General features: G+C 41.6%; 1 protein-coding gene across 3 annotated transcripts in view; it reads right to left on the bottom strand.

The window, feature by feature from the left end:
* Positions 1–26,752, bottom strand: part of LOC148028706 (thiamine pyrophosphokinase 1-like) — a 98,645-nt gene extending 71,893 nt beyond the window's left edge. The window contains exons 1-4 of one of the 3 annotated variants that reach the window (XR_015692318.1): positions 26,317–26,752; positions 6,700–6,870; positions 6,461–6,557; positions 5,237–5,285 (exon numbers count right to left, since the gene is read on the bottom strand). Coding sequence is in view for 1 of the 3 variants with exons in the window: in XM_087687492.1 (XP_087543618.1) it covers positions 5,213–5,285; positions 6,461–6,557; positions 6,700–6,870; positions 26,317–26,626 (651 nt within the window). In the remaining 2 variants the exon portion in view is untranslated. Of the gene's footprint in view, positions 1–5,212; positions 5,286–6,460; positions 6,558–6,699; positions 6,871–26,316 lie in introns of all 3 variants that reach the window. The other 2 variants (XR_015692317.1, XM_087687492.1) reach the window with 2 other exon arrangements.
* Positions 26,753–27,932: the final 1,180 nt, after the last annotated feature.

Genomic DNA, 27,932 nt, shown 5'->3' with positions numbered 1-27,932 from the left:
ACCAACTCATCCACTCCAGGAAGAAAATACTTATTTTTTATTGTAATTGCATTTAGACCATGATAGACTATGCATATATGCATGGACCCACCCTTTTTCTTCAATAACAATATTGGCAAAGCTTATGGAGAAGGACTAGGTTGAATAAATTCTCATCAGAGATAATCAATCAGTTGCTTCTCCACTTTGCTAGCTTCAGTAGCATTAAGTTGATAAGGTGGTCAACTAATGGGTTTACTTCTCTGTAAAACATCAATGCTATGTATTACATTATGTTTAGGAGATAAATTTGGAGGCAAATCAGGAGGAAATACGTCATTGTATTTGTTAAGTAGTTGGCGCATCTTGTTATGTACATGTAATAGAGAATGAGAATAAGAGTTTGTAAGAGAATGTTATAGTGAAGAAAAAAATTTTAAAGAGAGAAGAGAGAGAGTATACACTTAATTTATCATTGGATTCTAGTAAAGAAATATCCACAACATCATTAATAGAAGACAAAGACTTGTGCAAAGAAATAATGAAAGACAACACAACAAAATTAGACATCTTCTATTTCATTGTTTGATCAAATAATGAAGTTGAGCTATGCATATAAGAGGGGATGGTGAAACATTATCCTCCTTTGTAACGAAACATGCATACCATTGTCCTCAAAAGCAATAGCATTATGTTGATAACTACATTTTAACGAGTCACCCAAACTGTACAACCATTCTCGGTCAAATATCACATCTGCACTAGTAATGTTCATGACTTGAATATTTAATGCGTAGTACACCCTTGCACTTCTAATGCAACATCACGGACTTTTGTATCACACATCCTTGTCATCCCCATTCATGAGAGAGACAACATAAGTATGAGTACTAGGTACTTGGGGCAAACATAGCTTCTTAACCAACGTATAGTTAATGAAGTTATAAGTCAACCCATCATCCACAAGAATATGACCTCATCGTCCATTGATCGTACCATGCATTCAAACCAAATCGCCAAACGTAGGCTGCTATGGCACAGCAATCAAGCAACGCTCATGCTCATTAGTTTGATGGCTAACTTGTACAACCCAATATTTAAAACAAGCTTCTAAATATAGCATCTGCACCATATGTACTACTTTTTCTTTGTTCTTGTTCTTATCAAGCTCGTTACCTTTGAGTTTTGGACAATCTTTTTTTTCATGAGGGCCTAAGTAATTGAAGCATAGCTTCTCCTTACCCACTCTTGCAAGCTCTTCGCTTGAGAGAGGCCCTCTAGCCCCTTTGGGCTTCTTAATATTCTCCTCTTTGGATGTAGCGTTGAACTTTCTCTTCCCTACTAATGCTGATGCAATTTTTGAACGTGCAGATGCATATATGCAGATGTTTTCTTATCTAACATATCATCAAAAATTTATACTCTTGATGGCTTCTTCTAATGTTTTAGGATATTGAGTTTTCACCTTGGCCTTGTACTCGTTGTCCAAGCCTCGAATGAATCCTCTAACCTTTTGAAAATCGCCTAAGCCATCAAGTTTGAGGATGATTGCTCTATCTTCGGAGATGTATTGGGTTAATGTCAGCAGACCCTCCATCCGATACTTATCCCAAGCAGTCCAATTTCAATCCTTTTCATTCTCAAGAAGAAATTCCTTTCGGAACATTTCCTCAAACTTGACCCATGTTGTAGAACGAGTAGTGGCATCAAGACTCATCCACCACTTGTAGGCCTTGCCCTCAAGTGTAAGGCTTGCCTCAAGAGCTCTAACAAAATCTAGGATACGACATAACTCATGCAAGTCACTCCACTTTTGTAAAAGAGTGTTGACTACATCCTTGTTACAATCTCGTTCCTCTCCTTGAAACACAGGTGGTTCCATGTTCTTTAACATATTATTAACCTCATGTGTACGGAGACATATTCAGCCCAAATGCCCCAAATGCCCAACAAACCAGCAAACACCTCTCCCAAGGTGAATTCCACCCAACCATTTAAAATCCGTTCTTCAAGAACCTTCTTGAGATCCATGGTTATCTCAATATCAAACTGCAACTTATATCCCAACTGCTTGCCCTTCTTTTGCCCTCTTGTTTTCTATCCTATTTCTGCTCATGCCCATGCCCAACCTCTTCCATAACATGCTTGGGAGGTAGCTGCTTTGCAACTTTAGGCTGATCCACACTTCTTATTGTCACTCTCTTCAATGTCTCTGCATTATCTTCATCTCTCTTCCATTTCTCGTCTACAAGTACATCTGTGTTTGCACTTTTACTAAATATGCATACACTGAATATGCATCTACCGGTGATTCCCACCCAGTCATGTCATAAATGTCTTGCCCTACATGAGACATTTCACTATCGGTAGCTTTTCAACAACTGACCATTTCCATCTTTCAACAACTTTTGCATACCAACCTCAGTGCCTTGAGATAGCCCTATCAACGAATGTAAAGGTGAGGACATGCTGTGATGCTTGAAATTGAGAGAGAAAAATTACAACTTATCCTTAATGTCTTCACAATGAAATAATTCACAAAACTATAAGAGCAATGTCGTAGAATTCCAAGGGCGTTGTATGCCAAGAGGTAGTTGAAAGGTCCTCGAAAAGCTCTTTATCTCCACCCAAGCAAGCTTTTGAAAACTTTCTTTGTTATTTAGTACAGCTCCAAGGCTTAACTTGATGATTAGTTGCCTTGTAGTTAAGCATGCTTGGGTGTCGACAATAATGGGCTAGGTGACCTCCCGGGAAGTTTTGTCTTCAAGCAAATGCTTCCACCTCGTATGCAACCAACGGCGCCAACGAAGCCTTCATAGCCTCGTTGCCAAGTATACCAAGGTCTATGCCTTAGTCACTACCTTAGTCGCACGTCGTAAAGGGACACCAATGCACATGTGTGGTACACGGTGTGACAATCGTGCGGTTATGGGGCCGGTCTAGCTATTGTTGACTAATGTTACGCTCTTTGATCTTTTGTTACAACCTTGCTCTAAAACCACTGTCATGCATGCATGGATGCCTTGCCTTCAACAAGCACAGAAGTTAGAAAAAGCTCGGCTAACCTCCCAACTACTCAAGATGATAGCCTCTTTTAGCACCGCATTGGTAACTTTAAGCAGATTCATGGACTATTTTGACCCTGACTTTTAGTAAGTCCATTCACACTAATTGCCTATTCTTTAACCCTTTGTTCCATATACCGTTGTGCCCTAATATAGACTCACTCTTGACCCCTTAACCATGTCTGTGCTTTAGCATAGTGGTCCATTACCTACTAATAGCACTATGGTCGAGCTATCCTACGAACCATGTCCACTCAGGACCCTTGTCTTGACAAAGCGCTTGAGATGGAGGAGCACTACATATGCAGATGTGCAATCTACTACGACATATGGTGGAGGTATCACCACCTCTTCCATGAGAGCTTTGGACCTCTCCATCATGTCATGGAGTATGAGGACCATAGATGTCTAGGGCTCTTCATTTTGGAGCTTCAGAGGCACCACACATCACTACCTAGGAGATGGGCTTTACCTCGAAGCAACATTGATTGCCTGCAAGCACAAGTTGGAGTCAAGCACTCGTTTGTCTCCACCAATTTTAATTTCTTCTCAGCTTCATTGGACCTACAGTTATCATCATTCTACTCAGATTTATCTTAGCATTATTGGGTGATAGTTCCTCTCCAATAAGTTGTCAGTTTCACCTTCTTCATAGTGAGAGGAAGAGAGATTATTGTTGTTGTTTTGAGCTTTCCTTTAGGGAGCTTATTGCCAACCTTACCACCTGGAAGATGGAGACAGCCCAATGTATCACCTACAATTATCACCACTTACCACCCATAGACAGAGTAGGTCAGACTTGAGTCAATTCCATCCACATCTTCCATGCCAACTGGAAGAATATGGGGCACATCACTCTGCTATGACTCACTGCCATACTATTTTGACCCCATGAAGCCCTAGCCACTTCCTATGAGAATGGCACTGACACTAATGAAGCGTCACCCCACTCTCTTTCAACCATTACCATTCTTGGATTCCTCTATGCTCACTACACTGCATTGCTATGCATTTGTGCTCACCATCATGGAGCAGCCAGGCAAGTGTATGCCAGTACTTATTTCTCTGCTGTTTAAAATGTACAATGTTGTATTTGGCTTTTCTAACAGAAAAAGCTGATTTGAGGAAAGATAATGGTTGAATGCAAAAGCCTTAACCTCACATGAAGAGACTAGCTGGGCAACTTATTGTAGGTGAAAAGAGTGTGCCTGTGATGTATAAGGTGGTATAAATTGCTACAGTATGAGGTTTCTCCAGACACTCTCAGGCTATGTACAAAAGTTTGCAGGTCATATTGTGGTTTTCTTAGGCAAGCTAAGAAAGTTGTTTGTCTGCAACTTGGCAGTATTTATTGACCTTGTTATTCAACATCCTCTCTTCTAGCACTTTTTAAAGATCTGTCACAGAATTAATATCTGAAGCAAGTTTGTAACCCTACTGTTCCTTCGGTCTATTATTCTCCTTCTTTTGTAGATCTTCTTTACTCCGATCAAGACATGGTCTAGAAGGCAGTGTTGCAGGCTCACGCCTCTACTCTTCTTGGAAGTGCTAGGAACACCATTGTCCCTCTTCCTTGACTAACAACCTTGCTACCTTTCAATGACTTGTGTAATCTTTATGGGCATGCTCTCTGAAAGTGTTGAAAGTGTTCATGGACAACCTCTGAACACACCAATTGGGAAGAACATCTAAGAAAACTTTGAGTAATCTTTGAACATTGTCAGTAATATGGTCTCTCATTGAACCCCTCGAAATTCCAGTTTTGATGTGCCTTTTAGGTGGAAGAAAACCTTGATAACAACTGCATCCCCATCTAGTGATTGCAAAATATGTGAATGTAAATGCTCATTGAGTATGTCCATATCAATAAGGGCACTAAAGCATGATTATTCTTATCCTGCAACCCATGCATGTGCATAAATGCACATGGTATGTGAGTGTGATTTAAAAACAAGTGAAGATGGTAACGGAAAGGAAAATTTTTGAAATTTAAAAGACTAGTGCTTTCAATCTGTCTTCAGGTGTGTGTGTGTGCTCGTCAGCAAGAGATTAAGAGATGAAGAGCAAGCCATGTAACAGTTGCTTAATTACTATTCTCTTGGTAAAGCAACCAAAACCGTATATGGATTGTTTTACTCTCAGAAAGAAAATGAGTATTGGCAACATACTAGCCCAGCATAGAACTCCTTCACCTCTGGTCGAATAGAATCCAAGTCTCCTTTGATCACATCAGGTTTGTACCTAGAACATGGAACCCCATAAACCCAAATTAAATATTTGAAGGTGGAAAGGGGCCTGCTTTCGTTACAGAGAATCCAGGATGATGCAAATCATAGAAGTAACAAAACAATCTAACAATTGATGACAACAACTAATTAAACATTGAGTCATTTATTTTAGGTTCAGAATACACCACTCACACACAATATAGCCTTAATTCCCAAGCAAGAGCTAAACTGGATGGAGGTTAGGACCTGTGGTTCAGAGTGCACAGATGATGGGCAGAGGGCACAACCTGCCTATCAACTTGGAAGCATTGTGAATGGACCTTGTGAAAATGACTAGAATTACTTCCACTGAAATAGCACAATCAAGAAATATGGATGCATGCATCCCAAAGAATGGGGAACATATCAACCTACAATAGTCTGAAATCTTGAAATTGCCACGTCCTGCTTGTATCATCCACCTTAACCATCTAGGCTACCACTTTCAATACATTGAATCCGTGTTGTAAATGATAATATTGAGAAAAACATACAAAACTAGTGACATGATTGCAAAATTCCCTTAGATAACATTCTTAAAAGGATAGTAGACAGAGAAGATACCCTTTCTTTTTCCAAAACATAATACCTTCTTTTAATTAACATAAACATTTTACAATATAAAAAAGAGAGCCCATACTAGCACACCCTCAGCCCATACTAGCACACTGTCGGCTAGCCATAGTGCATGTAATATCACACAATACAGAACTAAGCTAAGGGAGGAATATAGGCAGCAGAAATTTGTGCACCAAGGATGGTGACCCTGAGTAAAATTAGCAACCATGCAATGTGGCCAAAAAATTGCAATGGCACTCCATAGCAGTGATTTCAGTTGAAGTACCTTGTACCTTTGTCCCAATGGCCACAGGTGTATGGCTGGGATATGCCCAATTTCATGAGGATACAAGTTCAAATGCAGACAAATTAGTACATCTACTTGAAAAGATATGAAGATGCTGATATTTCTAAGCAAATCAAACCTTGAAACCTTTTCCAATAAACTGACCTTGAAACCGAAGCATGCAATTGCATGGACATTAATTCTCAAAATTTGTCTCATTTTGTATTGTACAGTTGTCCTTACTTGTACCTTACAAAAGGTCATAGCTAAACCTAGGAAATGAAGTTTCCAAAGAAGAAACCAACCGTTTACGAACTTCAAATGCATCCTCAGATGGCAGAAAATCAAGGGCACCATCATAAATCCGATTTGCTCCCCCATCTGCGCATATTCGAAAACATGCTGCAAAAATCCAAAGTTCATTTATAGGGTTTATGGCTTTATCAAAAGGCAATCTGTGAGGTACTCGAAACTCTAAAAGTAAATCCATGTAACCTGTAGAATATCCTGAATTTCAGGCCTTGTTTAATCAGACTAAATGTACCTTTATCCCATAAAAACCGTGTCAGTAAAGGCAGTTGATGGTTCAGCACTACAAGTGCAAATGTCGAACTAGGCTGCTCTTGGTTCAGAAAAGCACTAGAAAGAAAAGTGGAACTATGGCCCATTGTTGGAACCTCCGACTCTATCATCTTGTCTCGACATGTCATTTCACCTAGAAAACAAAAAAAATTAAGCATGAGCATGTCTTTAAAAATTCTATCAGTGGAGGATGCATGCATCCCTTGTTAAAGGCAGCTTGGGCACACCTTTAAAAACTTTACTGATGCATGATAATTAAAAACTCCCATCACCCAAAGAAAACAAATGCATGTGGCCTCCATCAAAGGCTACATATCTCACTTAAGTAGCCTTTGTGAAAATGTAGAATGTCACGATGCAAAATTGCTTAACTCACTACAATGCAGAATTCAAAACATAAACATTTAAAATAATGCAAAAATCTTTGAAATCTTTAATAAAATACAATACATTACTTGTACAATAAAGGATCTTATATGGAAATCCAGCTGAAGGATTAAGAATATGAAATGATGCAGTAGCATAAAGTGGCATGCTGCAACTGAATAAATAACTGTAAACTTGGGAACTGATAGCTCAAGGGTCACAGATTGATGAGCTGCAAAAATATGCCATAGCCGTCTTGGTAAGCTTTTCTCCATTTTACTATGCAAAGAAGACAAGTTATGGTAAGGGGTATAACAGGAGAAGCACTTTTGGATGCTCCGTCCAACACCACGAGCTCAACAATTCAAAAAACACATGGATAGGAACAAACACGAAGAAAGTGTGGTGACACAAGTATGACAACCGGCACGTGATCCTTCCTTTGAGTGTGTCCAAATCAGGCTGAAAATGCATAAGTACTGAAAATGCAGGCTGCGGATGATTAGGTGTGTGGGAAAAAAGGTGAAATTGACTGCAAAACCAACAAAAAGTCAGTAGCAAATGGCAAAACGGTAGCTGAATAGGAAAAACCCAAGCAAAGCAGTCAAAACACAAGATCTGGCAGCAAAAGCATAGCTTGGTACAGGCCACCTAGTAAAGTGTGCATTTTCACGTAAACTGAAAATGCACACTTTACGACTTTAATCTTGGACATTGGACATCCTATTGGCCCCAAAATAGATGCCCCTTTTGGTATTTCTTTATCTTATGTTGGAAATGGAAGGAGTACAACTGAGATCCTCTGATCTCCTCCACTAATCCAAGTGCCTCTTGCTGTCAAAACTATCCGCAAGCCTCCAAACCAATTTGCCCCTTAGTTTGCTTGGGGATTGGCCTTTACCTTGCTCCTTGAAAGACAAATTCAGACCCAAATTTGATATTGGCAAGCTAACCTCTTAAATCTCCCTCAAATTCCTCAATTTCAGCTGTTGGAATTCAAGTCTTAGGCCCTCAATTTTGAACACACATCTCGAGGTGGCTGTCAAACCCTAATTTCTATTGTAAATAGGAGTTTACAACAAAGATTGATTGAAATCTCTTCCTCTTATGGCTCAAACTGCTGGAAAATGCTGAGATAACTTGGGAAATTGCTAGAAGATAAGAGAGAATACTGTAGGGAGAGAAATTTCAGAATTTTATCGCGAGAAATATTAAAAGCTATTGCTGCCCTACTCAAACAGCCATGGAAGCTGTCAACTACAACTTAGGACCACCACAAAGTTTGTTGTCCCCTCCTGTATGTTGTCATCTGCACCAAAAGGACCTTACGCTACCAAAAGGGTTCCAAACTGCTATCACATACTATATGATCCCTAGTGGTTCCAAATCACATCAACAACCTATTCTTACTCTGACAGCCTCCTTCTCTCTCATAATGGCTAGAATAGACTCTCAGCAATCCCTAAAAACGTTTTTCCCACTTGTATTGGCAAGTTTTGTCAAGTGGCAACCTTCTAATTCCATTTTCCAACATTATTTAGCTTATTAAATTAATTTTTGAAATATTTTAAAATATTAATTTTAAAATTTAATTTAATATTTATTCTAGTACTTAGAAAATTAATTCCACTAACAAATAATTAAATTAGCTAGGCCAATTTGTCTTTCAAGTATCCCTAAGCAGTTATTAGTCCTTAGATCGGCATTAATTAATTAATTAATGCCTAATCTCTAATATCACCACTGATATTAGTGACCAATAAATTGGTCTAGGCCAAGATCTAACACCAAGTACCACCTAATACTCATCAGACATAACTTATTACAACTTTTGCCTTTGACACACACTACATTCTCAGGGTTCTTGGCCTGTCACCGTGAAATAACTGCCATGTATATCACATGTGCTAAACAACCTTGCATATTTAATTAATAACTTAATCAAATGTTATCGACAAGATTACAGTATCTCAAAATTTCACTTCTCCGTGACACACTCACATTATGGATTCTATCATCCAAGACACATAGTATGTACACTACAAACACCAACAAGATAAATGATACCATGTGAAAGTATGTAGTGAAAAGGAGAATCAACATAAAGTGAATAGAGGCGACTAAAAGTGTCAAAAAAATAACAAAGAGACCAAAGAGATAGTAGGGTTTGCGGGGAGAAACACAGAGTGTACACAGCATGTTGAGCTAAAAATGCATTAGCTTTACTTAAACAGCCCCAAAACATACTTAATCAATGAATCAAACTTATTCTTTAAACAGAAATGCATTCCTAGAGAGTGTCTGTGTCCCATAAGCATAACCTCACTTGGGAGGACCCAAACTTTCTATAAATAGATATGCTGCCCTCCATTCAGTCCATCTCGTTTTTGCGAATTGCAGCCATCAGTCAGCTCACGCGTGGCAGCCCCTCCAACCTTGCAGTGCCCTTGCGCCTTCTTCCAACTATAGCCCACTGTCTACCATCTCCTTCTAAGCTGTGTTTGGCCTCCAGCTACCATCGTCAGTCTCTCCATCATCATCTGGTGCTTGCGTTTGATCTTCATCAGCTAAGCGTCAGTCTCCACACCCTCCAACTGCCTCCGTTTGGGGCCTCCATCAGCCTGCGACACTGTAGTTGCTCCTCCTCCATCTGGCGACATCTTCTTGCTTGCATTTTCACTCATCAGGAGTTGCCTGATATCACCACACCCTTCTGCAGTTGTCACCTCTATCTCCAACAACCTCTGGTGTCAGTGTTTTGCAGATTCCTCTCTCTTCACAATTCGACTGCTGGTGGTCACAGACTTTGGATCTGTCTCCGGTGGACGTCACTCTCCGACACACTGCTCTGCCCTTGAGTATCTGTACACTCTTACATTCATTTGTAGTATTCATTCACTTCAGAGTTCTGTTCTTCTCTCCCTTCTTCTATTTGTGTTTGAGTTTTGAGTTTTGGGTTTAGAGTTTAAGTTTTTCTTTGTGTGTTTGTGTCTGTCTCTTTGTGCTTCTATTGCAGTCGTACACTCTGTGTTTCCTCAGTGTAAACCCTAGCAGTTTTCTTCACATGGTATCAGAGTTGATGCTCTTGTAAAGAGTATCCAGTGGATATTGTGGAAAGCTAGTCTTTGTGCGAGGCACACAATACAACTCGTGACCAAATCAAAATGTCCCAAACATCTTCTTCTCGAGTTCTTATAATGTCCTTTCAGGCTTCTCCATCACTGGAGGCCCTGCGATGGCATTATGAACTCTATGAGGAGGACGACACTCCACTTTCACCTTCACCTTCTTTTTCTACTCCTGTTCCAAATATCACTAACATGACAAAGGAGGACTTTGAGGAGTACTATTGCAACAAGTACGGTAATGTTTACACCCCTCCTACAAGCTTTGCTACCACATTCGGACCGGTTGGTGAGGCTAGCTATCTCTCCGATCATGGAGGACATACAACATTTGGAACGTCTGGCGATCCATCTTCATCATTTCAGCCAGGTCCAGTGTCAGGTTCGTATAACCCTTTTGAGTTGAATGAATCAAAACCCTCACCTATTTCTTCTTTTAAGATGCAGGATCCGGTAGCTTTGTGTATGTGAACTTTAATAGAGAAGGCTCACGAAGCAAATGGAATTTAGGTACATCTACAGCTTCTCTTTCATTTGAGCATGTAACACACACTTCTCACTTCCCTCCCATCCCACCCTCTTCTACCTCCACCCTTGATCATCTCTCTTCATTCTTTCAAACTCTCAGGTTACACTCCACATCTGCTTCACACACACTAGGGGTTGGATCTTCCATCTCTGCTCCTAGCACCTTCTCCTTCTCTACCCCATTCTCTCCCTCTTTGCACCATGGTACTTCATTAGGGGAAATGCCACCCTTTAACACAATGCCTCTCACCTTTCCGCAAATGAACACACCCATAGCACCTGGAACAGTTGTGATAGGCATCCCTCTTACTACCCCCAGATTCGCCTCTCACATGACCACTCAGACACAGGGGATTCCATCCTCGGCTTATGGTGCATCATCCCACTTACCTTGGGTTACACCTACGCAGGGATTTCCATCTTCTGCTCCACATGTTTCCATCCCACCTCCACCATGGGCTACTCATACAGCTACCATGCCCATGCCTAGTCAGCCCATCTCTACCTATGGATCCACCTTGCACACTACCCGCATGCTTGGTGGGCACTCTAGGGCCCATTCCCAAGTGCACTCCACCCCCCCATCTTACTCCCATTACGCTTTTTCACACTACGCATCTCCGAGCACTACCACTCCTGTTGCAACCGCCAAGAATGCCTTCACGGATAAGACTCTTTTTAACGGGCCAAATCTCACCACTTGGTCGAATTTCATGCAACAAGTGCTTGAGTCTCAAGGTCTTTGGAACCTCGTCATTGGTATCTAGCTAACCCTGACTACATCCGTCAATGGAGAGCCCGCAATGCCACAACCAATGTTGAGCCGATGCAAGGATTGCTTCCTGAGTTTCACTCTTAGTTACAGCACTTCCCACTCGCGTCAGGGCATTGGAGTCACCTTCTCGACGCTATGCGGCCCGAGATTGCACTCGGTACATAAATCTCAACTTTAAGCTTCAAGAGTTCTCTATTAAGAAAGGGGATGATCTAAAAGTCAAGCTGGCTGAATAGGCAGTTACTCGCCGGAGTTCGCCACTATTAGCTCTCCAAAGTCAAATGACGATCAAGTTACGTTCTTCTTGAATAAGTTGCCCGAAAAATACTTCAATTTCATTCAACACATCATCTCACAGCCTCAATTTCCAACCTTCTACAAGTTTGAGTGTCAGTTCTTGCGTTATGCGAGGCTACATGATCAAGTCCACAAGAAATCTTCATCGCAGCCTTATTCAGAGCAGAGGGGGTTGGTTGCCTCTTCTTCGGGAGGGAAAACCAACAATGGCAAAAACTCGCAAGATGCAAAGGCAAGCCAATCAAAGGGTGACTCCTCCTTCTCAAATGGAACCAAAGAATCTAGACCTATCTGGCAGCAACTCCCTAAGAAAAACCGATTTTGCACACACTATCAGAGAGTAGACCATGTGGACGAGGAGTGTCGCTCCATGGCCCAAGGTCTTCCATCTAGAAAGCCTCAACAGACCGCTGTGACTGCACAGTCCAGTGGGGCTACGCCTTCCACTCCTGCTTCATCTGCTCCTTCACCACCCATTGTTGTTGCTGGACATGTGGCCCGAGCACAGTCTCAACAGACAGTCTCTTTTACTACCCTTGAGGGACTAGCTGATTGGTCTGTAGGTCCCAATCCCGTTACACTTCATGCATCCATCTCACCTTTCTCTCCACCTCATCAGGCGTTCCCTTGGTAGAGCCCTGCTACTGGACATACGCAATGGTAGACACCTTCTTAGACTAGCATGTCTCTAGGTCTTTTAGGATATCCTAGGTCAGTCTAGCATCCATTTTTCGCGCTCTTAGAGTCGGTCCCATAGGATTCATTGTCCTTAGCTTTTCCATTCTTAAGTCTTCCGCTACATTTACTAACGCACATACATATTCATTGCATTGTCTTTTCAGTTAGATTTTCTCTCTGTTATGTTTTGCTTTGGAGCATCTCACCACTGACCTCTGTGTTTGCAGATTCTCATCTCTTTTGCAGGGTTTTGTCTTTCATTGTAGGGGTAACTTGCAGATTGCTTTGGTCCTACCTGGGCTAGGCCGTGGGAATGCGCACCATTCCTTTCATGGTTTAATCATCCTAGGAGTGCTTGCTCTTCTTCTAGAATGGAGGTTTCCCCTCCCGAGGCGGATCGTGCAGCATCTCTCTCGATACTATCATGGCGGTGACTTCTAACCTGCTCTTCCAACAAGGTGCTTCATCCACTTAATCTTCATCATCTTCTTCCATTCGTTATGGTTCTTGGCACCACACGAAGACCGACATCAGGCTCCTCTTCCTTCTTCGGCATCTACATCCAAGTTGAGAGAGGGTTCCTACTCTTCTTGGTCTTCTACAGGCTTCAACACTTTGTCTTCAACATCAGCTTCTCCCCCCTGTTATACCTTCCCCTTTGCATTGCATGATTTCATCATCTTTGTACTGGGGCGCTTGGGCAAGTGAACAATTTTCCCACGAGGAACACTTTCCAAGTGGCACTTGTTGCATGAGCATTCTTCAACATGTAGCATACTTTGCATCTCATTGTGCAGAGCACCACTTGAGCGGATCCTAAGTTGTTTCCACCGGCGGCTATTGACACCACACCACTATACTCTCTCATCATATTTTCCTTCATCATCGACACCCAGTGATGGTAGGGATGGTATGCTTGCTTTGTCAAGGTCTTAAGTCTGACCATCCCTTTTTTTACTCTCCCGTCAGGGGCACGGATACTCAATAGGATGAAAACTTATGTGAAACCCTCACTTAATATTAGCTTCCTCACATCTAAAAAGCCCTTTAAAAAAAACAAAAAAAGTCCATAGCTGATTTCATCCGCCTTTGTAGGGCTTGGTAGGCCACTGGGCAACCGACGTGCACCCTTTATCTGATGCCTTGTCCTCTCTGGGGTGATCACTTGGGCTCCCTTGGTAAAATAACCATCACCTCTATAGTTTTAGTAGACCACTAGGCAACTGACGTGCACACTTTATCTGATACTCTGGCTGCTTTGGGGTGGGATGCATTGGGGTAAAAGATAAAGAAAAATGGCTTGATTGGCCTTCATTCTCGTGGAACCGTTGTTGGGCCTGAGAGGGGGTGTTGAGCTAAAATTGCATTAGCTTTACTTAAACAGCCCCAAAACGTACTTAATTAATGAATCAAACTTGTTATTTAAACAGAAATGTGTTTCTAGAGAGTGTTTGTGTCCCATAAGCACAACCTCACTTGGGAGGACCCAAACTTTCTATAAATAGGTATGTTGTCCTCCATTCAATCCATCTCGTTTTTGCAGATTGCAGCCATCAAACAACTCACACGTGGCAGCTCCTCCTGCCTTGCAATAGTGCCCTAGCGCCTTCTTCCAGCTGTAGGCCACTATCTAGCATCTCCTTCCAGGCTATGTTTGGCCTCCAGCTGCCATCACCACCCTCTCCACCATCATCAGGTGCTTGCGTTTGATCTTCATCAATCAGGCATCGGTCTCCACACCCTCCAGCTACCTTCGTTTGGGCCTCCATCAGCCTGGCAACAGTGTAGCTGCTCCTCCTCCATTTGGCGACATCTTCTTGTGTTTGCACTCATTAGGAGCCGCCTAGCATCACCACACCCTTCTGCAATTATTGCCTCTATCTCCAACAGCCTCTAGTGTCAATGTTTTGCAAATTCCTCTCTCTTCCAACTGGTGGTCATAGACTTTGGATCCATCTCCGGTGGACGTCACTCTCCGACACACTGCTCTGCCCTTGAGTATCTATGCACTCTTACATTCATTTGCAGTATTCATTAACTTCAGAGTTATGTTCTTCTCTCCCTTCTTCTGTTTGTATTTGATTTTCTGTGTTTGAGTTTTGAGTTTTGTGTTTAGGGTTTGAGTTTTGCTTTCTGTGTCTGTATCTGTCTCTTTGTGTTTCTGTCATGGTCGTACACTCTGTGATTCTTCAGTGCAAATCCTAGCACTTTTCTTTACACGGCAAACACTGAGAGAGAAGAGAAACTCAGAAACACAAGAAGAACACGGTGATGATACACTGAATCATGCTATGAGAAAAAAGTTGATACAACGGAGCAGAAGCTCGAAAGATTACCCATGTAAAAATGCAATTTTAATATCAAGCTAGTGCACAATCCAACCATAATGGGAAGCCAACCATGCACCTGATAGTGGTCATACCTAGTCTTGTACTTAGTACCAATGACTTTCTTTCCAACAGGCAATGTTTCAAGCCTCAAAAGGCATTATATTTTTCAATGCCTTAGTAGGGCACCTATTCAAAACATGACAAGCACACATAACTTCTTCCATCCAAAATCCATGTGGCAATTTTTTAGCTTTCAGCATGTGTTGGACTGGCGGTGCACAATCAGACGGCACAATTTGCAGAGTGGCAGGTAGATTGCATGATGGCCTATAGGAGGCGGCCGCTGGCTAGGCAGGCGCCGAGCTGGCGGACGAAACTGTTGTAGCTAAGCTGATACAGGACCAAGCTGAAGTGGCTATCGGGTGAACCTTGCTCTGTTACCACTTGTTGGTGGAGATGGACAACAACTCAGCTTGGGAGAGTATGCAAACAGTTGTGTGTGTGTGTATGTGTGTGTGTGTGTGTGTAATCACTACTCGACACTTGATTGATTGGAAAAATGTGTGTGTGGTCACTGCTCGACACTTGATTGATTCGAAAAGTGTATAACTCAAAGTAGAAAGTCCAACCCTTAAGACTTTAGGGTTGTGTAAGTGGCTTAGAGTGCATTCACACACAGATGTATGTAATGTGTGGTAAGTGACCAAACTGTGTAACATAAATACACAAATAAAGAATAATGTGGCTGGGGGAAAAAACCTCTCTTACTGAGAATAAAAACTGCCCCAGTGTCCTACGTGCAGTCGTCAATAAAACAAATGATGTCACCAAGTGTAGTGTTGGGTTCCGACTCATGCCTACGCTCACAGAGGAGTGTCGGTGATCTTCAATAGGACACGGGGGCAATTTTTACTCTCCATACGAGAGGCTTTTTCCCCTAGACTTATTTCTTTCATTTTATGTGCCTATGTTACACAGCTTTAGGCACTTATCATGTTTCACACTCTTCAAGTGTGAACACCCTCTTACAACCCTAAGGTTTAAGGGTTGTACTTTGTACTTGCATCTTACACTTCAGATTATTGCATTGGGTGTCGTGCTCTCACTCTACACTGTCTACTGTACTCTCAGCTGAGCTTCGATCTCTTTTTCCTCTCACATTTGGTATCAGAGCTAAGCCTCAACTCAGCTGACCTCAAAGCCATCGTCTCCAGCTCCTCTGCCATTATCAATAGCTCCACCACCACCAATAGAGCAACTTGCAGAGCCCGCCAGTTGAGCACCTACTCCAATTGCATGCCGCCAGCAATAGGTCGTCTCTGCGCCACCACCAGGAAGGTCACCTCCAGCGCTGCCACAGCTCCGCCTACTCCAGTCCTCCTCCCAGCGCTGACGCCTTCAACTCCAGCCACCACCCGCCTGTCCTGCCCAGTTTGTCCGTCTATGCTGCCAGCTGAACTGCTGCTCAGTCATCTTGGTCACCAGCACCACCACATGCTTTGCCATGTCTTCCAGATCTGCCCGCCAGATTCAGCTCTACACAACCTGAAACAAAGGTAAAAAGCAAAATTTATTACTTTTTTATTCAAATTTTATTTCTTTGGAAGGGGCTTTTTGCTCGGGCAGACAATCTGAGTTTCAGCACGTGTCTGGGACACAATTACAGCAGAGATTTTGAGCATTTTGGACCAGACATTCGGGGCTTTTGCAGTCAGCTCAATGATTGACACATACACATCTGTGACAGTCTGAAATAGACTGATTTCGTGCATTTTGGAACAAGAAATTTTGGGGCTTTTGCAGTTTCAGTGTTGTTGAGCATTTATTGCACCTTGGATAACGTGCATTTAAGACAGTTTTGACAGACTGTGATTAAATTTGCTAATTACAGCAAAGTACTTGCTGTAATTTCTGGAAATTCTGATATTTCCAGGTTGTTCCATTTTGAGATATTGCTCTTTTGCTCTCTGATCAGCAAAATTTATCATAGCAAATCAAGGAGGTGATGTATTTACATATGTATCCAAGGAGAATAGGTTGGATGGCAACAACTATTCTCTTTGGTTCTTAATGATGAAGAATGTGCTGATTGCGAAGAATCTTTGGGATTATGACAGCAATGAAGAAGTTAGACCCAGAGTTGTGGCTCTTGCTACTCCTCCAAGAGGACGTGGACAAAGGCCAACTCGGCCTGTTCAGCCTACTCCAGCTCAGCCACTTCCCTAAAGATCAGCAACACAAGAGGCATGGGATACATGGGATGCACAGGCTTTGTCGCTGGTTGCATTGGCAGTGAAGAAAGAGCTTGAGACAGTGAAGATGGATGAGGGTGATTCTATGCAGGATCATCTAAATAAAATTCAGGACTTGCATGAGCAGCTTATGAATGGAGATGAGTATTACTCAGATGCGCAGTTGATATCTACTACCTTGAATTCATTACCGCCCTCATACTTGGCCTTTCATACGGCCTTGAACCTCACCATGAGGATTTCCCCACACCCACTCACTTTCCTTTAGTTGGTCATTTTGCTCTTAGAGGAAGAGCAAACACGAATGAACAATGGTGTGGATGTTATAGCCTCTGAGCAAGCTTTTAAGGCAAGGTAGAAGGACAAGGTAGCCAAGCAAAGAATGCTCCGCAGAGCTCTAGGACTTCATACACTTCACAGGGCAATCAGAAACAAGAGGGCACGCGAGCCAAGAAGGGCAAGTGCCACTATTACAAGAAGCCAGGACACTACATCACTGAATGTAGAAAGCGCATAGCCAAGGAGGAGTCTAGGATGTCTGTTTTTTATGCACCTTCGATAGCTACTAAGTCCCCATCCTTTGTTGCAGATAGGGACTATTGTTTTTACACATGCAATTATGACTCTTCTTGGGCTGATAGAGCATTTAGCTCTACTAAGGATGCAAGCACATGGTTTTTTGACAGTGGTGCTTTCAGGCACATCACATCTCGCAGAGATCTATTTACTTCTGTTATTGCAGCCCTGGTTGGCAAGTCTGTACAGTGTGCCAACAATGCACCATACCCTATTAGAGGTATTGGGGAGATCATGTTGACAGCCATTGATGGCTCTATTCTCTGCTTACAGGATGCCTTGTTTGTGCCAGGCATAAAGAAGAATTTATTATCTATTTCTTCTTTGGCAAGGTGTGGTTTGCAAGTCACCTTTGATGATGACAAATACTTGGTGAGAGAGAAAGAACACATAACTTTGGTTTTGACTAGAACTCTATGTCATGGGTTATATGAAATGGATGCTTTTTCAGTTGATCAGTCCGTCTATCTAGAGTCCGCTCTTACTCCTGCTATGTCCCAGACAGAGTTATGGCATGCTCGCATGGGGCATGTACACTAGGCTAGCTTGATGCTTATGCAACATACACAGATGCTTGATGATTTACCTCTCTTGGAGAGCACATATGCGAGCAATGTATTTTGGGGAAAATGCATAGTTTTGCATTTCCCCATAATGTTGCTTTTAGAGGAACTGCTAGGTTACACATTGTGCACTCAGATGTATGTGGCCCTATGTAGACAAAGTCATTGGATGGTTGCTACTATTTTGTCACTTTCATCAATGACTTTACTCGTTTCTATTGGGTCTACTCTTTGGTGAAAAATTTAGAAGTGTATAATGCATTTTTGGCTTTTATAGCATTTGTTAAAAATCAATCTGGTTGCAGGGTAAAGACTCTCTGTTCGAACCGAGGGGGGGAATATATGTTCTCTATGCTGAATTCTTTTAATATCACATCCACTCACTCATCCACACACTCATTCTTTTATACTCATCTCTCACTCAGACTCACTCACTCCTCACTCATTAGTCATCCCTCACTCACTCATACCGCATCCACCCACTCATTCACACACCCTCATTTACACTCATACCTCTACTCACTCATTAGTCATCCCACACTCACTCATACCCATAACACTCACATCTCACTTATCCTTCACTCACACACATCCATCACTCCCACACATCCATCATATCCTCTTACTCATCCACGCACTCATTCTCTCACTCATACTCACACACTCACACTAACAAATCACTCACACACTCACTCACACTAACCAATCACTCACACACTATGCCTTTAAGGCTCACTCATACTTGTCTTACTCACATTCTAAATTTTAACCTCTTGCTTTACGTATTTGCATCAAAATGCTGCCCTTACTTACCATATTGTCAACATGACATGGTTGTGACACTTTGAGGAATTGCTTGCATATGCACACTGTGATTTTGGAAAGGAAGAAAGCTTGATTTGGCACACCTCACCCTTGCGAGTTTTTGAATCAAAGTGTTACAAAATGCATTGATCACACGTAGGTTTTGAAGTCAAGCATTTGAAGTAAATATCTTAACGACTTAAGAACTCAGCAAGGAGCTTGTTAAACTAAGTAACTACCTTGTCATATTGCAAGGACGTAGCACACATTGCACGTAGCACCTAGGCAACCTTGGCAACACACACTAGGCTAACATTACCTTAGGTTATTTAGGATCATAGTGCACAACCACAACAATCACTTTCACATCTACATATAGGACACACTATAAGACATTAGGGGAAAAGTCGTCCAACCAAGCTGCCATTATGAAAGGAAAAGAACTCATAAAGGAAGAATATCATCTGGACTTGGCCATCAGAAGCATCGGCGCAGCAAAGGCCCCCTCTACGTAAGGCATTGTCCATCAATACACTACTGCTTATACTCTATAGTGCAATGGGGTTGCAAAAAGGAAGAATCCATCACTCATGGAGATGGCTAGATGTATGTTGAAAGCAAAGAGCAAGACACATAGTCTTTGGATGGAAGCAGTTATGTGTGCTTGCCATGTCCTGAATAGGTGCCCCACCAAGGCATTAAAGAATGTCACACCTTTTTAAACTTGGAACAGCCGAAAACCTTTTGTTGGGCATTTTCGTACTTTTGGATGTCTTACATATGCACACATTTCCAAAGTACTCAGAAAGAAGTTGGATAACAAGGCTGTTAAATGCATTTTTGTGGGGTACAACAATGAGAGCAAAGGATATAGGTTATATGATCCTCTCTCTAAAAAGGTATTTGTCAATAGGGACGTGGTTTTCAATGAAAAATCAGAATTATCCCTTGCTGGTTTTGACACATATTAGGCTGCTAATGATGTATTTGAAAGGCTGCCACCCATTTCTTTCAGTGATACAACTGGAGCTTCAGTAAGTGAACTTAATGATCAGCCAGCTGCTCCATTGGATAATGCAGAAAATCAGCCCATGGCTGATCTGAATATTCAGCAAGGTGCTGAATTTGAAATTCAGTAAGAGCTTGTACACAGTCAAGAGGCTAGACAAATGCCTAGATGGTATTTGCAGACTATGAAAGATAGTCATTTGGATGCTCCTATTGCTGGTCATACTAGAAGGCAAGCTCGCATTCATGATGGTACACATACCATGGAGTTTGTTATGGCACTAGATACATTTGATGATGAGGAGCCTGAATGTTTTGAGGATGCACAACATAGTGTGCATTGGATGGCAACAATACAAGCTGAGTTTGATTCCATCATAAAGAATCAAACACGGGATTTAGTGTCTTTGCCTATTGGGAAGAAAGCCATTGATACAAAGTGGATCTATAAGCTCAAAAGGAATGCGAATGGATCCATTGACAAATATAAGGCCAGGCTTGTGGCCAAGGGCTATGCACAGAAGAAAGGCATCGACTATGAGAAGACATTGGCTCTTACCTCCTGCATGACTGGCTGCCCATTATGGATAGATTGTGCATCAGCTTAATACAAAGACTGCATTTTTACATGGGGAACTTCAAGAAGAAGTGTATGTACAGCAACCCATTGGTTTTGCAGTTGAGGGATCCGAACACTTGGTCTAAAAGCTAAAAAAGGCTTTATATGGTTTGAAACAAGTTCCTCGAGCTTGTATTTCCTCGAGCTTGTATGCAAAGATTAATACCTTTTTACTCAGCCAAGGGTTCATAAACAACTCATCAGAGTCTACTCTTTACATATGTAAAGAATCCTTGTTGGTCATGTGTCTATATGTTGATGATCTTTTGCTTACAGGGACACATGTTGATCAGATTTCAGCATTCAAACAAAATTTGCAGTAAACTTTTGAGATGTCAGATTTGGGGCCTTTGCACTATTACCTAGGCATTCAGTTCATTCATGATGCTAGAGGCATTGGATTGTCACACTTAAGATACACTGGTAAACTTCTTGAGAGGTTTGGCTTACAGGATTGCAAACCAGTTTGTACACCGATGGAACCGGGACTGAAGTTGTCATTGACTTGTTTGATATACATACATATGCTCCAGCAGTTGGATGTCTTATCTACCCATGCAACACAAGGCCGGACATACAATTTGCAGTTTTAGCACTCAGCAAATATATGCATCAGCCACGCATGTCACATTGGCAAGTTGTAAAGCATGTTTTCCATTACTTGCAAGGTACTAGAACTCTTGGATTGCTTTATGCCAAGGGGGGACCACTGCACTTACATGCTTATAGTGATTTAGATTGGGCTCGTGATTATGATTCTCATCACTCCACTAGTGGCAATTGTTTCTTTTTTGGCTTATCTTGCACCTCTTGGCTTGGCAAGAAATAATCCATTGTTGCCACATCATAATGTGAAGCTGAATACAAGGCAGCTTTCACTACTATAGTTGAATGCGTATGGCTTAGACACTTGTTAGCTGATTTGGATGTATCTGCCACGGAGCCTACTCCTTTGTTCACTCACAATCAGAGTGCCATTGAAATGGCATGGAACCCATTGTTTCATGCATGCACGAAACACATTGAGATCCATTATCACTTTGTCACAAAGAGACTACATGCAGGTGATATCAATCTTATCTACTGTCCTACCATCAGTAATGTGGCACATATCTTCACCAAAGCTCTTCCTCTTGACAAATTTGAAGCATTTCACAATGCTTTAAATTTAATCGCCTTTGGTGGATAACCCTTGTATCTTAATCACTCTTCACTCAAGGGGGACTTGTTGGGTTCAACTCACAACTACACTCACAGAGGAGTGTCGGTGATCTTCAATAGGACACTGGGGCACTTTTTGCTCTCCGTACGAGAGGTTTTTTACCCCATATTTATTTCTTTCATTTTATGTGCCTATGTTACACAGTTTTAGACACTTAACGTGTTTCATACTCTTCGGGTGTGAACACCCTCTTACAACCCTAAGGTTTAACGGCTGTACTTTGTACTTGCATCTTACACTTCAGATTATTCCATTGGGTATCATGCTCTCACACTCTACACTGTCTACTGTACTCTCAGTTAAGCTTCGATCTCTTCTTCCTCTCACATGTAGAAAGCTGACACCTGGCAGAGAGAAAGCCTTTAGATGCTAAACGCAAATGCCAACTAGCTGCTAGGCTGATGGAAGTTGACGCCAACTGGTGGAGACACTCCGAATGTAACAAACGCAAAGAAGAGGATGATGCCAGCTAATGGAGACTCATGCCAAGGAGGCCAAGCTGGCCTAAGATCATGCCAGGATGAGAGAGAAAGTCACCATGCCGAAGGGGAGAGATAGATGCCCACCACGAACCACAATATCTGTCTGAAGGGGTGTGAGGGCAATGGAGAGGCAAGAGGGAGAAGGGAAGAGTGTCAGAATGATGAAGGAAGAGGGATGAAGAATGACTGAAAAAGGTGGTGGTGGTAACCGAAGAAGGTGGTAATGAATGAATGAAGTGATTGCCAATTTATAAGTATAAGTTGTCTACGGTGGTGCACCACTGTGTGAGCGCCCAATGAAAAAAATGGTCAAAACATAGACACCGGCCCTATTTGGGGTTGTCAGTGAGAAACCCTAAATGAAGTGTGTAAACTGAAAAAGTGGTTTCTCAACGAAAACAACGTAGTAGAATGAAGCAACAAGACTGACAAAGGAGTGAATGATGCAATACTACAATAATCAGCCCCAATACGTAGCTCGGAGCATCAGTGTGGGCACTAGATGGAGACAAGAGCATGAGCCCCAATAATGATTGCTATGTGAAAAGCTTGGATGCCACCTATGCAAAGATAAAGTATATACTTCAAAGATCACAGGAAAAGCAAAAGAAGGCAACTGATCACTATAGATGTGCTTTGCAATTTGCAAAGGGTGATTATGTATTGTTGCGTTTTGAAAAGGCAAGGCTAAAATAGATTAAAGGAAGAGAGATTGTATCCGAAGTTGAGTATGAGATACTATAGGTCCTTTCAAGGGTTGAAGAAGATCAGTGATATTGCATATCAGCTGAAATTACCTCCGCATTCGTAGATACACAATGGCTTTCATGTCAATTTGTTGAGGCATTTTTGTGGTGATGTGCCAGAGGATGTATCTACTCGAATTCAGCTTGAGGTTGAGAAGCTGGATGAGTTCTTGGTACCCGAGTAAATTTTGGCACATAAGAAAAGAAAGTTCAGAGATAAAGTTCCCAGGAGATATTTGATGAAGTTTCAGAATTTATTCACCAATGGATGCAAAGTGGATGGAAGAGGATGACTTGGCAAACCATCCACAATTGTTGCAGCTTTACCTAGATGCCTTCCAATTGGAGCCAACTTTAGTTCAAGTTTAGCAAAGTAGGTGTCCAAAGTGTCAAAAATTGCCCATTCTATGGGCAGTGCCCAATGTCTCAATCTTTAGTTCTATTTCAAATCTTAGTGTGAACACAACTAAAGTTAGAGTCACCACGCTTAGAGTTAGAGTCAATTAACTCTAGTTGAGTTAGAGCTCGGTCTATCTTAGACCTATCTTGTACCTTTCATTCTCATTCTTTCAGTTCAGCAAATATGCAACACACTCTCATTGTCTCTCTTTTCTCTCCTCCATAGCTGGCTGTCATTTTCCAACATTTGGTATTAGAGCATGTTCTATGCGGGATTCCATTCAACCACCGCCAACCGGTGCTGCCCTGCTTAAGGTCTTGTTGCTGTCAGCCGGCTCTCAATCCGAGGAAGTTGTATGGGTATTTGTGCCAAGTGGCAGCCTTCTAAACCCATTTTTCAGCATTATCCAATCATTAAACTAATTTTTAGAATTAATTAATTCTAAAATTTGATTTCAGCCATTCTAAGCTTGCCTAGAATTAAATGTGCCCATCCAAAAATAAATTGACTAGGCCATTTGCAACCTAGAGTGGTTCTCAATCCCTGTTAACCCTTAGATTGGCATTAAATAATTAATTAATGCCTAGTCCCTAGTGTCACCACACTGACACTTAATGGCCAAACAACTATCCTAGGGTCAAAACTAACACCACAACTGACTACCAAAACCCAGCTGACATAACTTATCACAACTTTTGCCTTTGACACTCACTGCATCCTCAAGGTCCTTGGCCTATTTCTATGAAATAACTGCCATGTGTAGCATGTGCTTCACAACCTTGCACATTTGATTATTAACTTAATCAAATGTTACTAGCAAGATTAAAGCATCTCACAAATTACACGTCCCTATAACAAAAGCATCTCAAAAATTTCACATCCCTGTGACAAGAGGTGTCAGTGAGGACAAGGAAAAGGGTTGCTCTATTGAGGGAGAGACACAATTCTCAAAGCAGTGGAATGTCAGAGTAGACACTAGAAGATAAAGAACAACAGTAGAGGGAGTGAAACACACTCCTCAAGAGCTGCCGAAGATGAAGGATCTGCTGAAATCTCTCTAGGATGATGGCTGCTATCAAGACAATTGTTGAGCAACCCTTCAAGAGTGAAGAAAACACAAAAATGCAAGTATTTGTTGTAGGGCTAATAAAGAGGATATAACCTATTGTAGACAACCTAAATTTTCTACAAACGCAGCCTTCATAAAGTGGCTAGTGGCTGGGAACTATTGGTTGGGTGTTGGGGTGGCAGCAAGAGCTGGAAACATATATATAACGAGTGAATGAGAGAATAAGTGTGGAGTGTTGGGGTGAAGATGGATGAATGCCCATGCCCTATTTATATGGACATGAGTCACTAAACTCTCTAGGGTGGTGCTCCAACTCTCTCAGGTAGCACCCCGCACTAATAAATGATACAAATAAAGTCTTTTTTAGGGCTGTGAATGGAAACCAAAATAGGAATTAATTGAATACAATGCACTTAATATCTTTGGTATCTCAACACATAATCCTTCCTTTTTTGCTCATTTGGCCAAAATCTAGCAACATGTCCAAGTTGCTCGCATCTCCAATATACTATACTTGTTCCCATATTGTTGTTCCTTCTAAAGGTGGCATTCCTATACAGTGAAGGTCTCCTTTCATTTCCCTGATATCCTCCTTGTCCCCAATTTCTCGCCATTGGAGGTGTAACTTGAGTAGGCATACCTCTTGGCATGAATGGCTTGTTAGGAGTACATCTTATAGGTGATAGAGACTATGGAGTTATGTGCATTGTGTTTTTTTATGCCAGAGTATTTTTTATGTTGGACAACCTTTATTTTGGGCACCGGTTTTCAGCTAGCTGAGAGTTGGAGACTATTTGTTTCCTCTCTCGAGGCCAAGTTTCTCATGATTTTTAGAGCTAAAATGTTTTTTTTATTCTAAACCAAGTTCTCAATATCCTCAACAAATAATCATGCTCCTCCTGTAAGTGGTGGGAAGAAGGGCCTACCTCCTCTTCCACTTCGACATCAACATCATGGTAAAAGAGAATGCTTTTCTACATCATAGATTCAACTTTTGGCTTGATGTCTTCGATATCAAAGTTTTGGCTTGTCTCATTTTGTCTTCGACTTTCCCATTCTTATATGCATTACCCATACAGTATGTATAAAAGGATGCTCTAGTACATGAAAAGCCCATTGAGAGTGTTGCTCAAGTAGAAACCCATTATGCATTCCCTTTGCATAGCATTGCGCTTTGCAATTTGAAGTTGCTCAATATACCAATTGGGCAACGTTCCAAGCAAAAACCCTTGCATATATGACAGCACTCTCTCTTTTACTTAGTCACACTGGGGGTCTGTTGGGCATTCTTGATCAGCCTTCTTCTCCTTCAGATTTCTTGCAATTGAGAATCTCAAAAGCCTTGAAGTAATAGATGAACTCTGTCATCCTACCTCACCCGGCTTGGAATCAAATCTTATCTCAACAAAAAGAACTGGTTCTCTTGTAATTTTTACTAGTCTTAAGCCCACAAACACCAATCCTCATAGATGTTCGTATCCAGATTCACAATCGGCAAACAAACCAAGTTTCGTCTGAAAGAGTGACATGTGGCCTAAGGTTTGAAACAGGATTGCGGTCTCAAGGGTGTGTAAAGTTGTAGCGCTTCTAATAGCCTGTTGATCCTTGAGTCATTCTGCAGATTCTTCTCAATGAAGTTGGGACCGGGGATCGTCTCTACTAAAGAGGATTAACTAAGCAGGTTAATTCAAACGGCAATCATTCATTCAGTCATAATGTTGAGGGTGAAAAGCCGAGACCTTTGCCATTACTTGAAGTAGAACTAAAGCTTCTGGTCTTCAAACTGCAGAAGGCCCTGAGGAGAGGCAGCGATGGGCCCCATTCCAGATCCCCGATTGCCTCATCTTTGTAGAGGTGCCTCAAGATCCCACCTTTGTGGACTGCTCTGCCTACTGCCACTGTTGCATGCAGGGTTAAGAAAGGCCGACTCAGAGCTACATTAACAGTTCGCCCAAGGCATGTTGCGACCTGCCCCATGAGGAAGGATGGTGGCTTCAATTTTGCAAAGGCATTCGAGGCTAATAGACCTCTGGAGCAGAGCACCGCCATTGATCAACGGATCCCGCGTGGAGAAGCTATCGAGTACCCACCGTCACAGCCTACAGGACGCCAGGACTTCAGTGGGTACGTCAGTCTAGTGCTTGAGTCCTGGTGAAAGTGGAAAAAGCCTTTGTCATCTTTATACGCACAAAGTTATCATTAGCCCATATACACAAAGGAACTTGGTTCACACGTTGAGCTACATAAATGAGTATGAAGTTCCATTTACATATTTGTTTTGTAGCAGTTTTATCGATGGTGTTTAGATATGTGACGTGTTTTAAAGTAAAATACATTTGTCGATAAGATTTAACGTTGTTTAAATACACTGAGATTCTCGAAAGGAGAATATGTATACTTATTAAGCTCGAGTCAATGATCGTGAGTTTGAACGTTTTCTTTTTTTTTTGGATTCTTCTCTTCAAAAAATAATACTTTTTACATCTTTCTGGATATTCGTATAGGTGGTTGTATCCTGTGACGATCGCATTTTTCTTACATATGGTGCACCGCCTGCTCAAAATTCCTAGCCTTGTCTATGCTATCAACTATTGCTTCTATGTTAACCTTGAAGTTATCCTCGAATGGCTTGAATATTTCTATGCCTTTCTACATTTTCTTAACGGGATTTCTTCGGTGTTTTTGGATTCTTTTCTCGATATTGGTTATCCATCGTACATAGTCTTTGTTGTTTTTCTTACATCTTATGTTGTAGATGAAGTTCTTGCTTTTGTGTCTCTGCGTTGGCGCTTCTAGACTAGCTCATGGGTTTTGGTTGCAAATAGTATTGGATGATATGGAAGTACTTAAGCTAGTGGCAAGACTTGCAGTGGTGGTTGAGGCTGCAAGTTTGACATTGGCAAAAGTTTGATTCCTTCTTGGTTTGCTTCTATCTGCATTTCTGCGAGAGAAGTTCTTTTTTTTTTAATAAAATGTTTGAGAAGAAGTCATGTTTAAAAACTTTCATGTTACATAGTTTATGTTGTTGAATGGATCGGAGTTGGAATCGTGTTTCTGGGTGTATACCTCTCTACTCAATATGTATGTGACATTTTCGATCGTTATTGTAGGATTTTCACAACCATGAGTGTAGTGGTTCTTTTTCATGTAATCTTCTAGTATGTCCTTGCCTTCCTTTTTCGTGACTTCTACTAATTGGTTGAGCGAGATGTTAAATCCGTAGTGCAACAACTCAATTGGTATGTTCCAATGTCATTTGTTCTTGTGTCTAAAAGTGCTTGGGCCGTGCTTATTCATAGTGGATTGTGAACCGAGTCTTCGTATTCAAGTTCAAGCCTATTGAGTATGTCTTTGA

Source organism: Lygodium microphyllum, chromosome 11 (genome assembly GCF_053477565.2).
Source record: "Lygodium microphyllum isolate KBCC chromosome 11, Lygodium_microphyllum_v1.1.10, whole genome shotgun sequence".
Taxonomy (NCBI): domain Eukaryota; kingdom Viridiplantae; phylum Streptophyta; class Polypodiopsida; order Schizaeales; family Lygodiaceae; genus Lygodium; species Lygodium microphyllum.
Note: the sequence above shows the minus strand (reverse complement) of the source record. Positions and strands in the feature narration are given on the sequence as shown.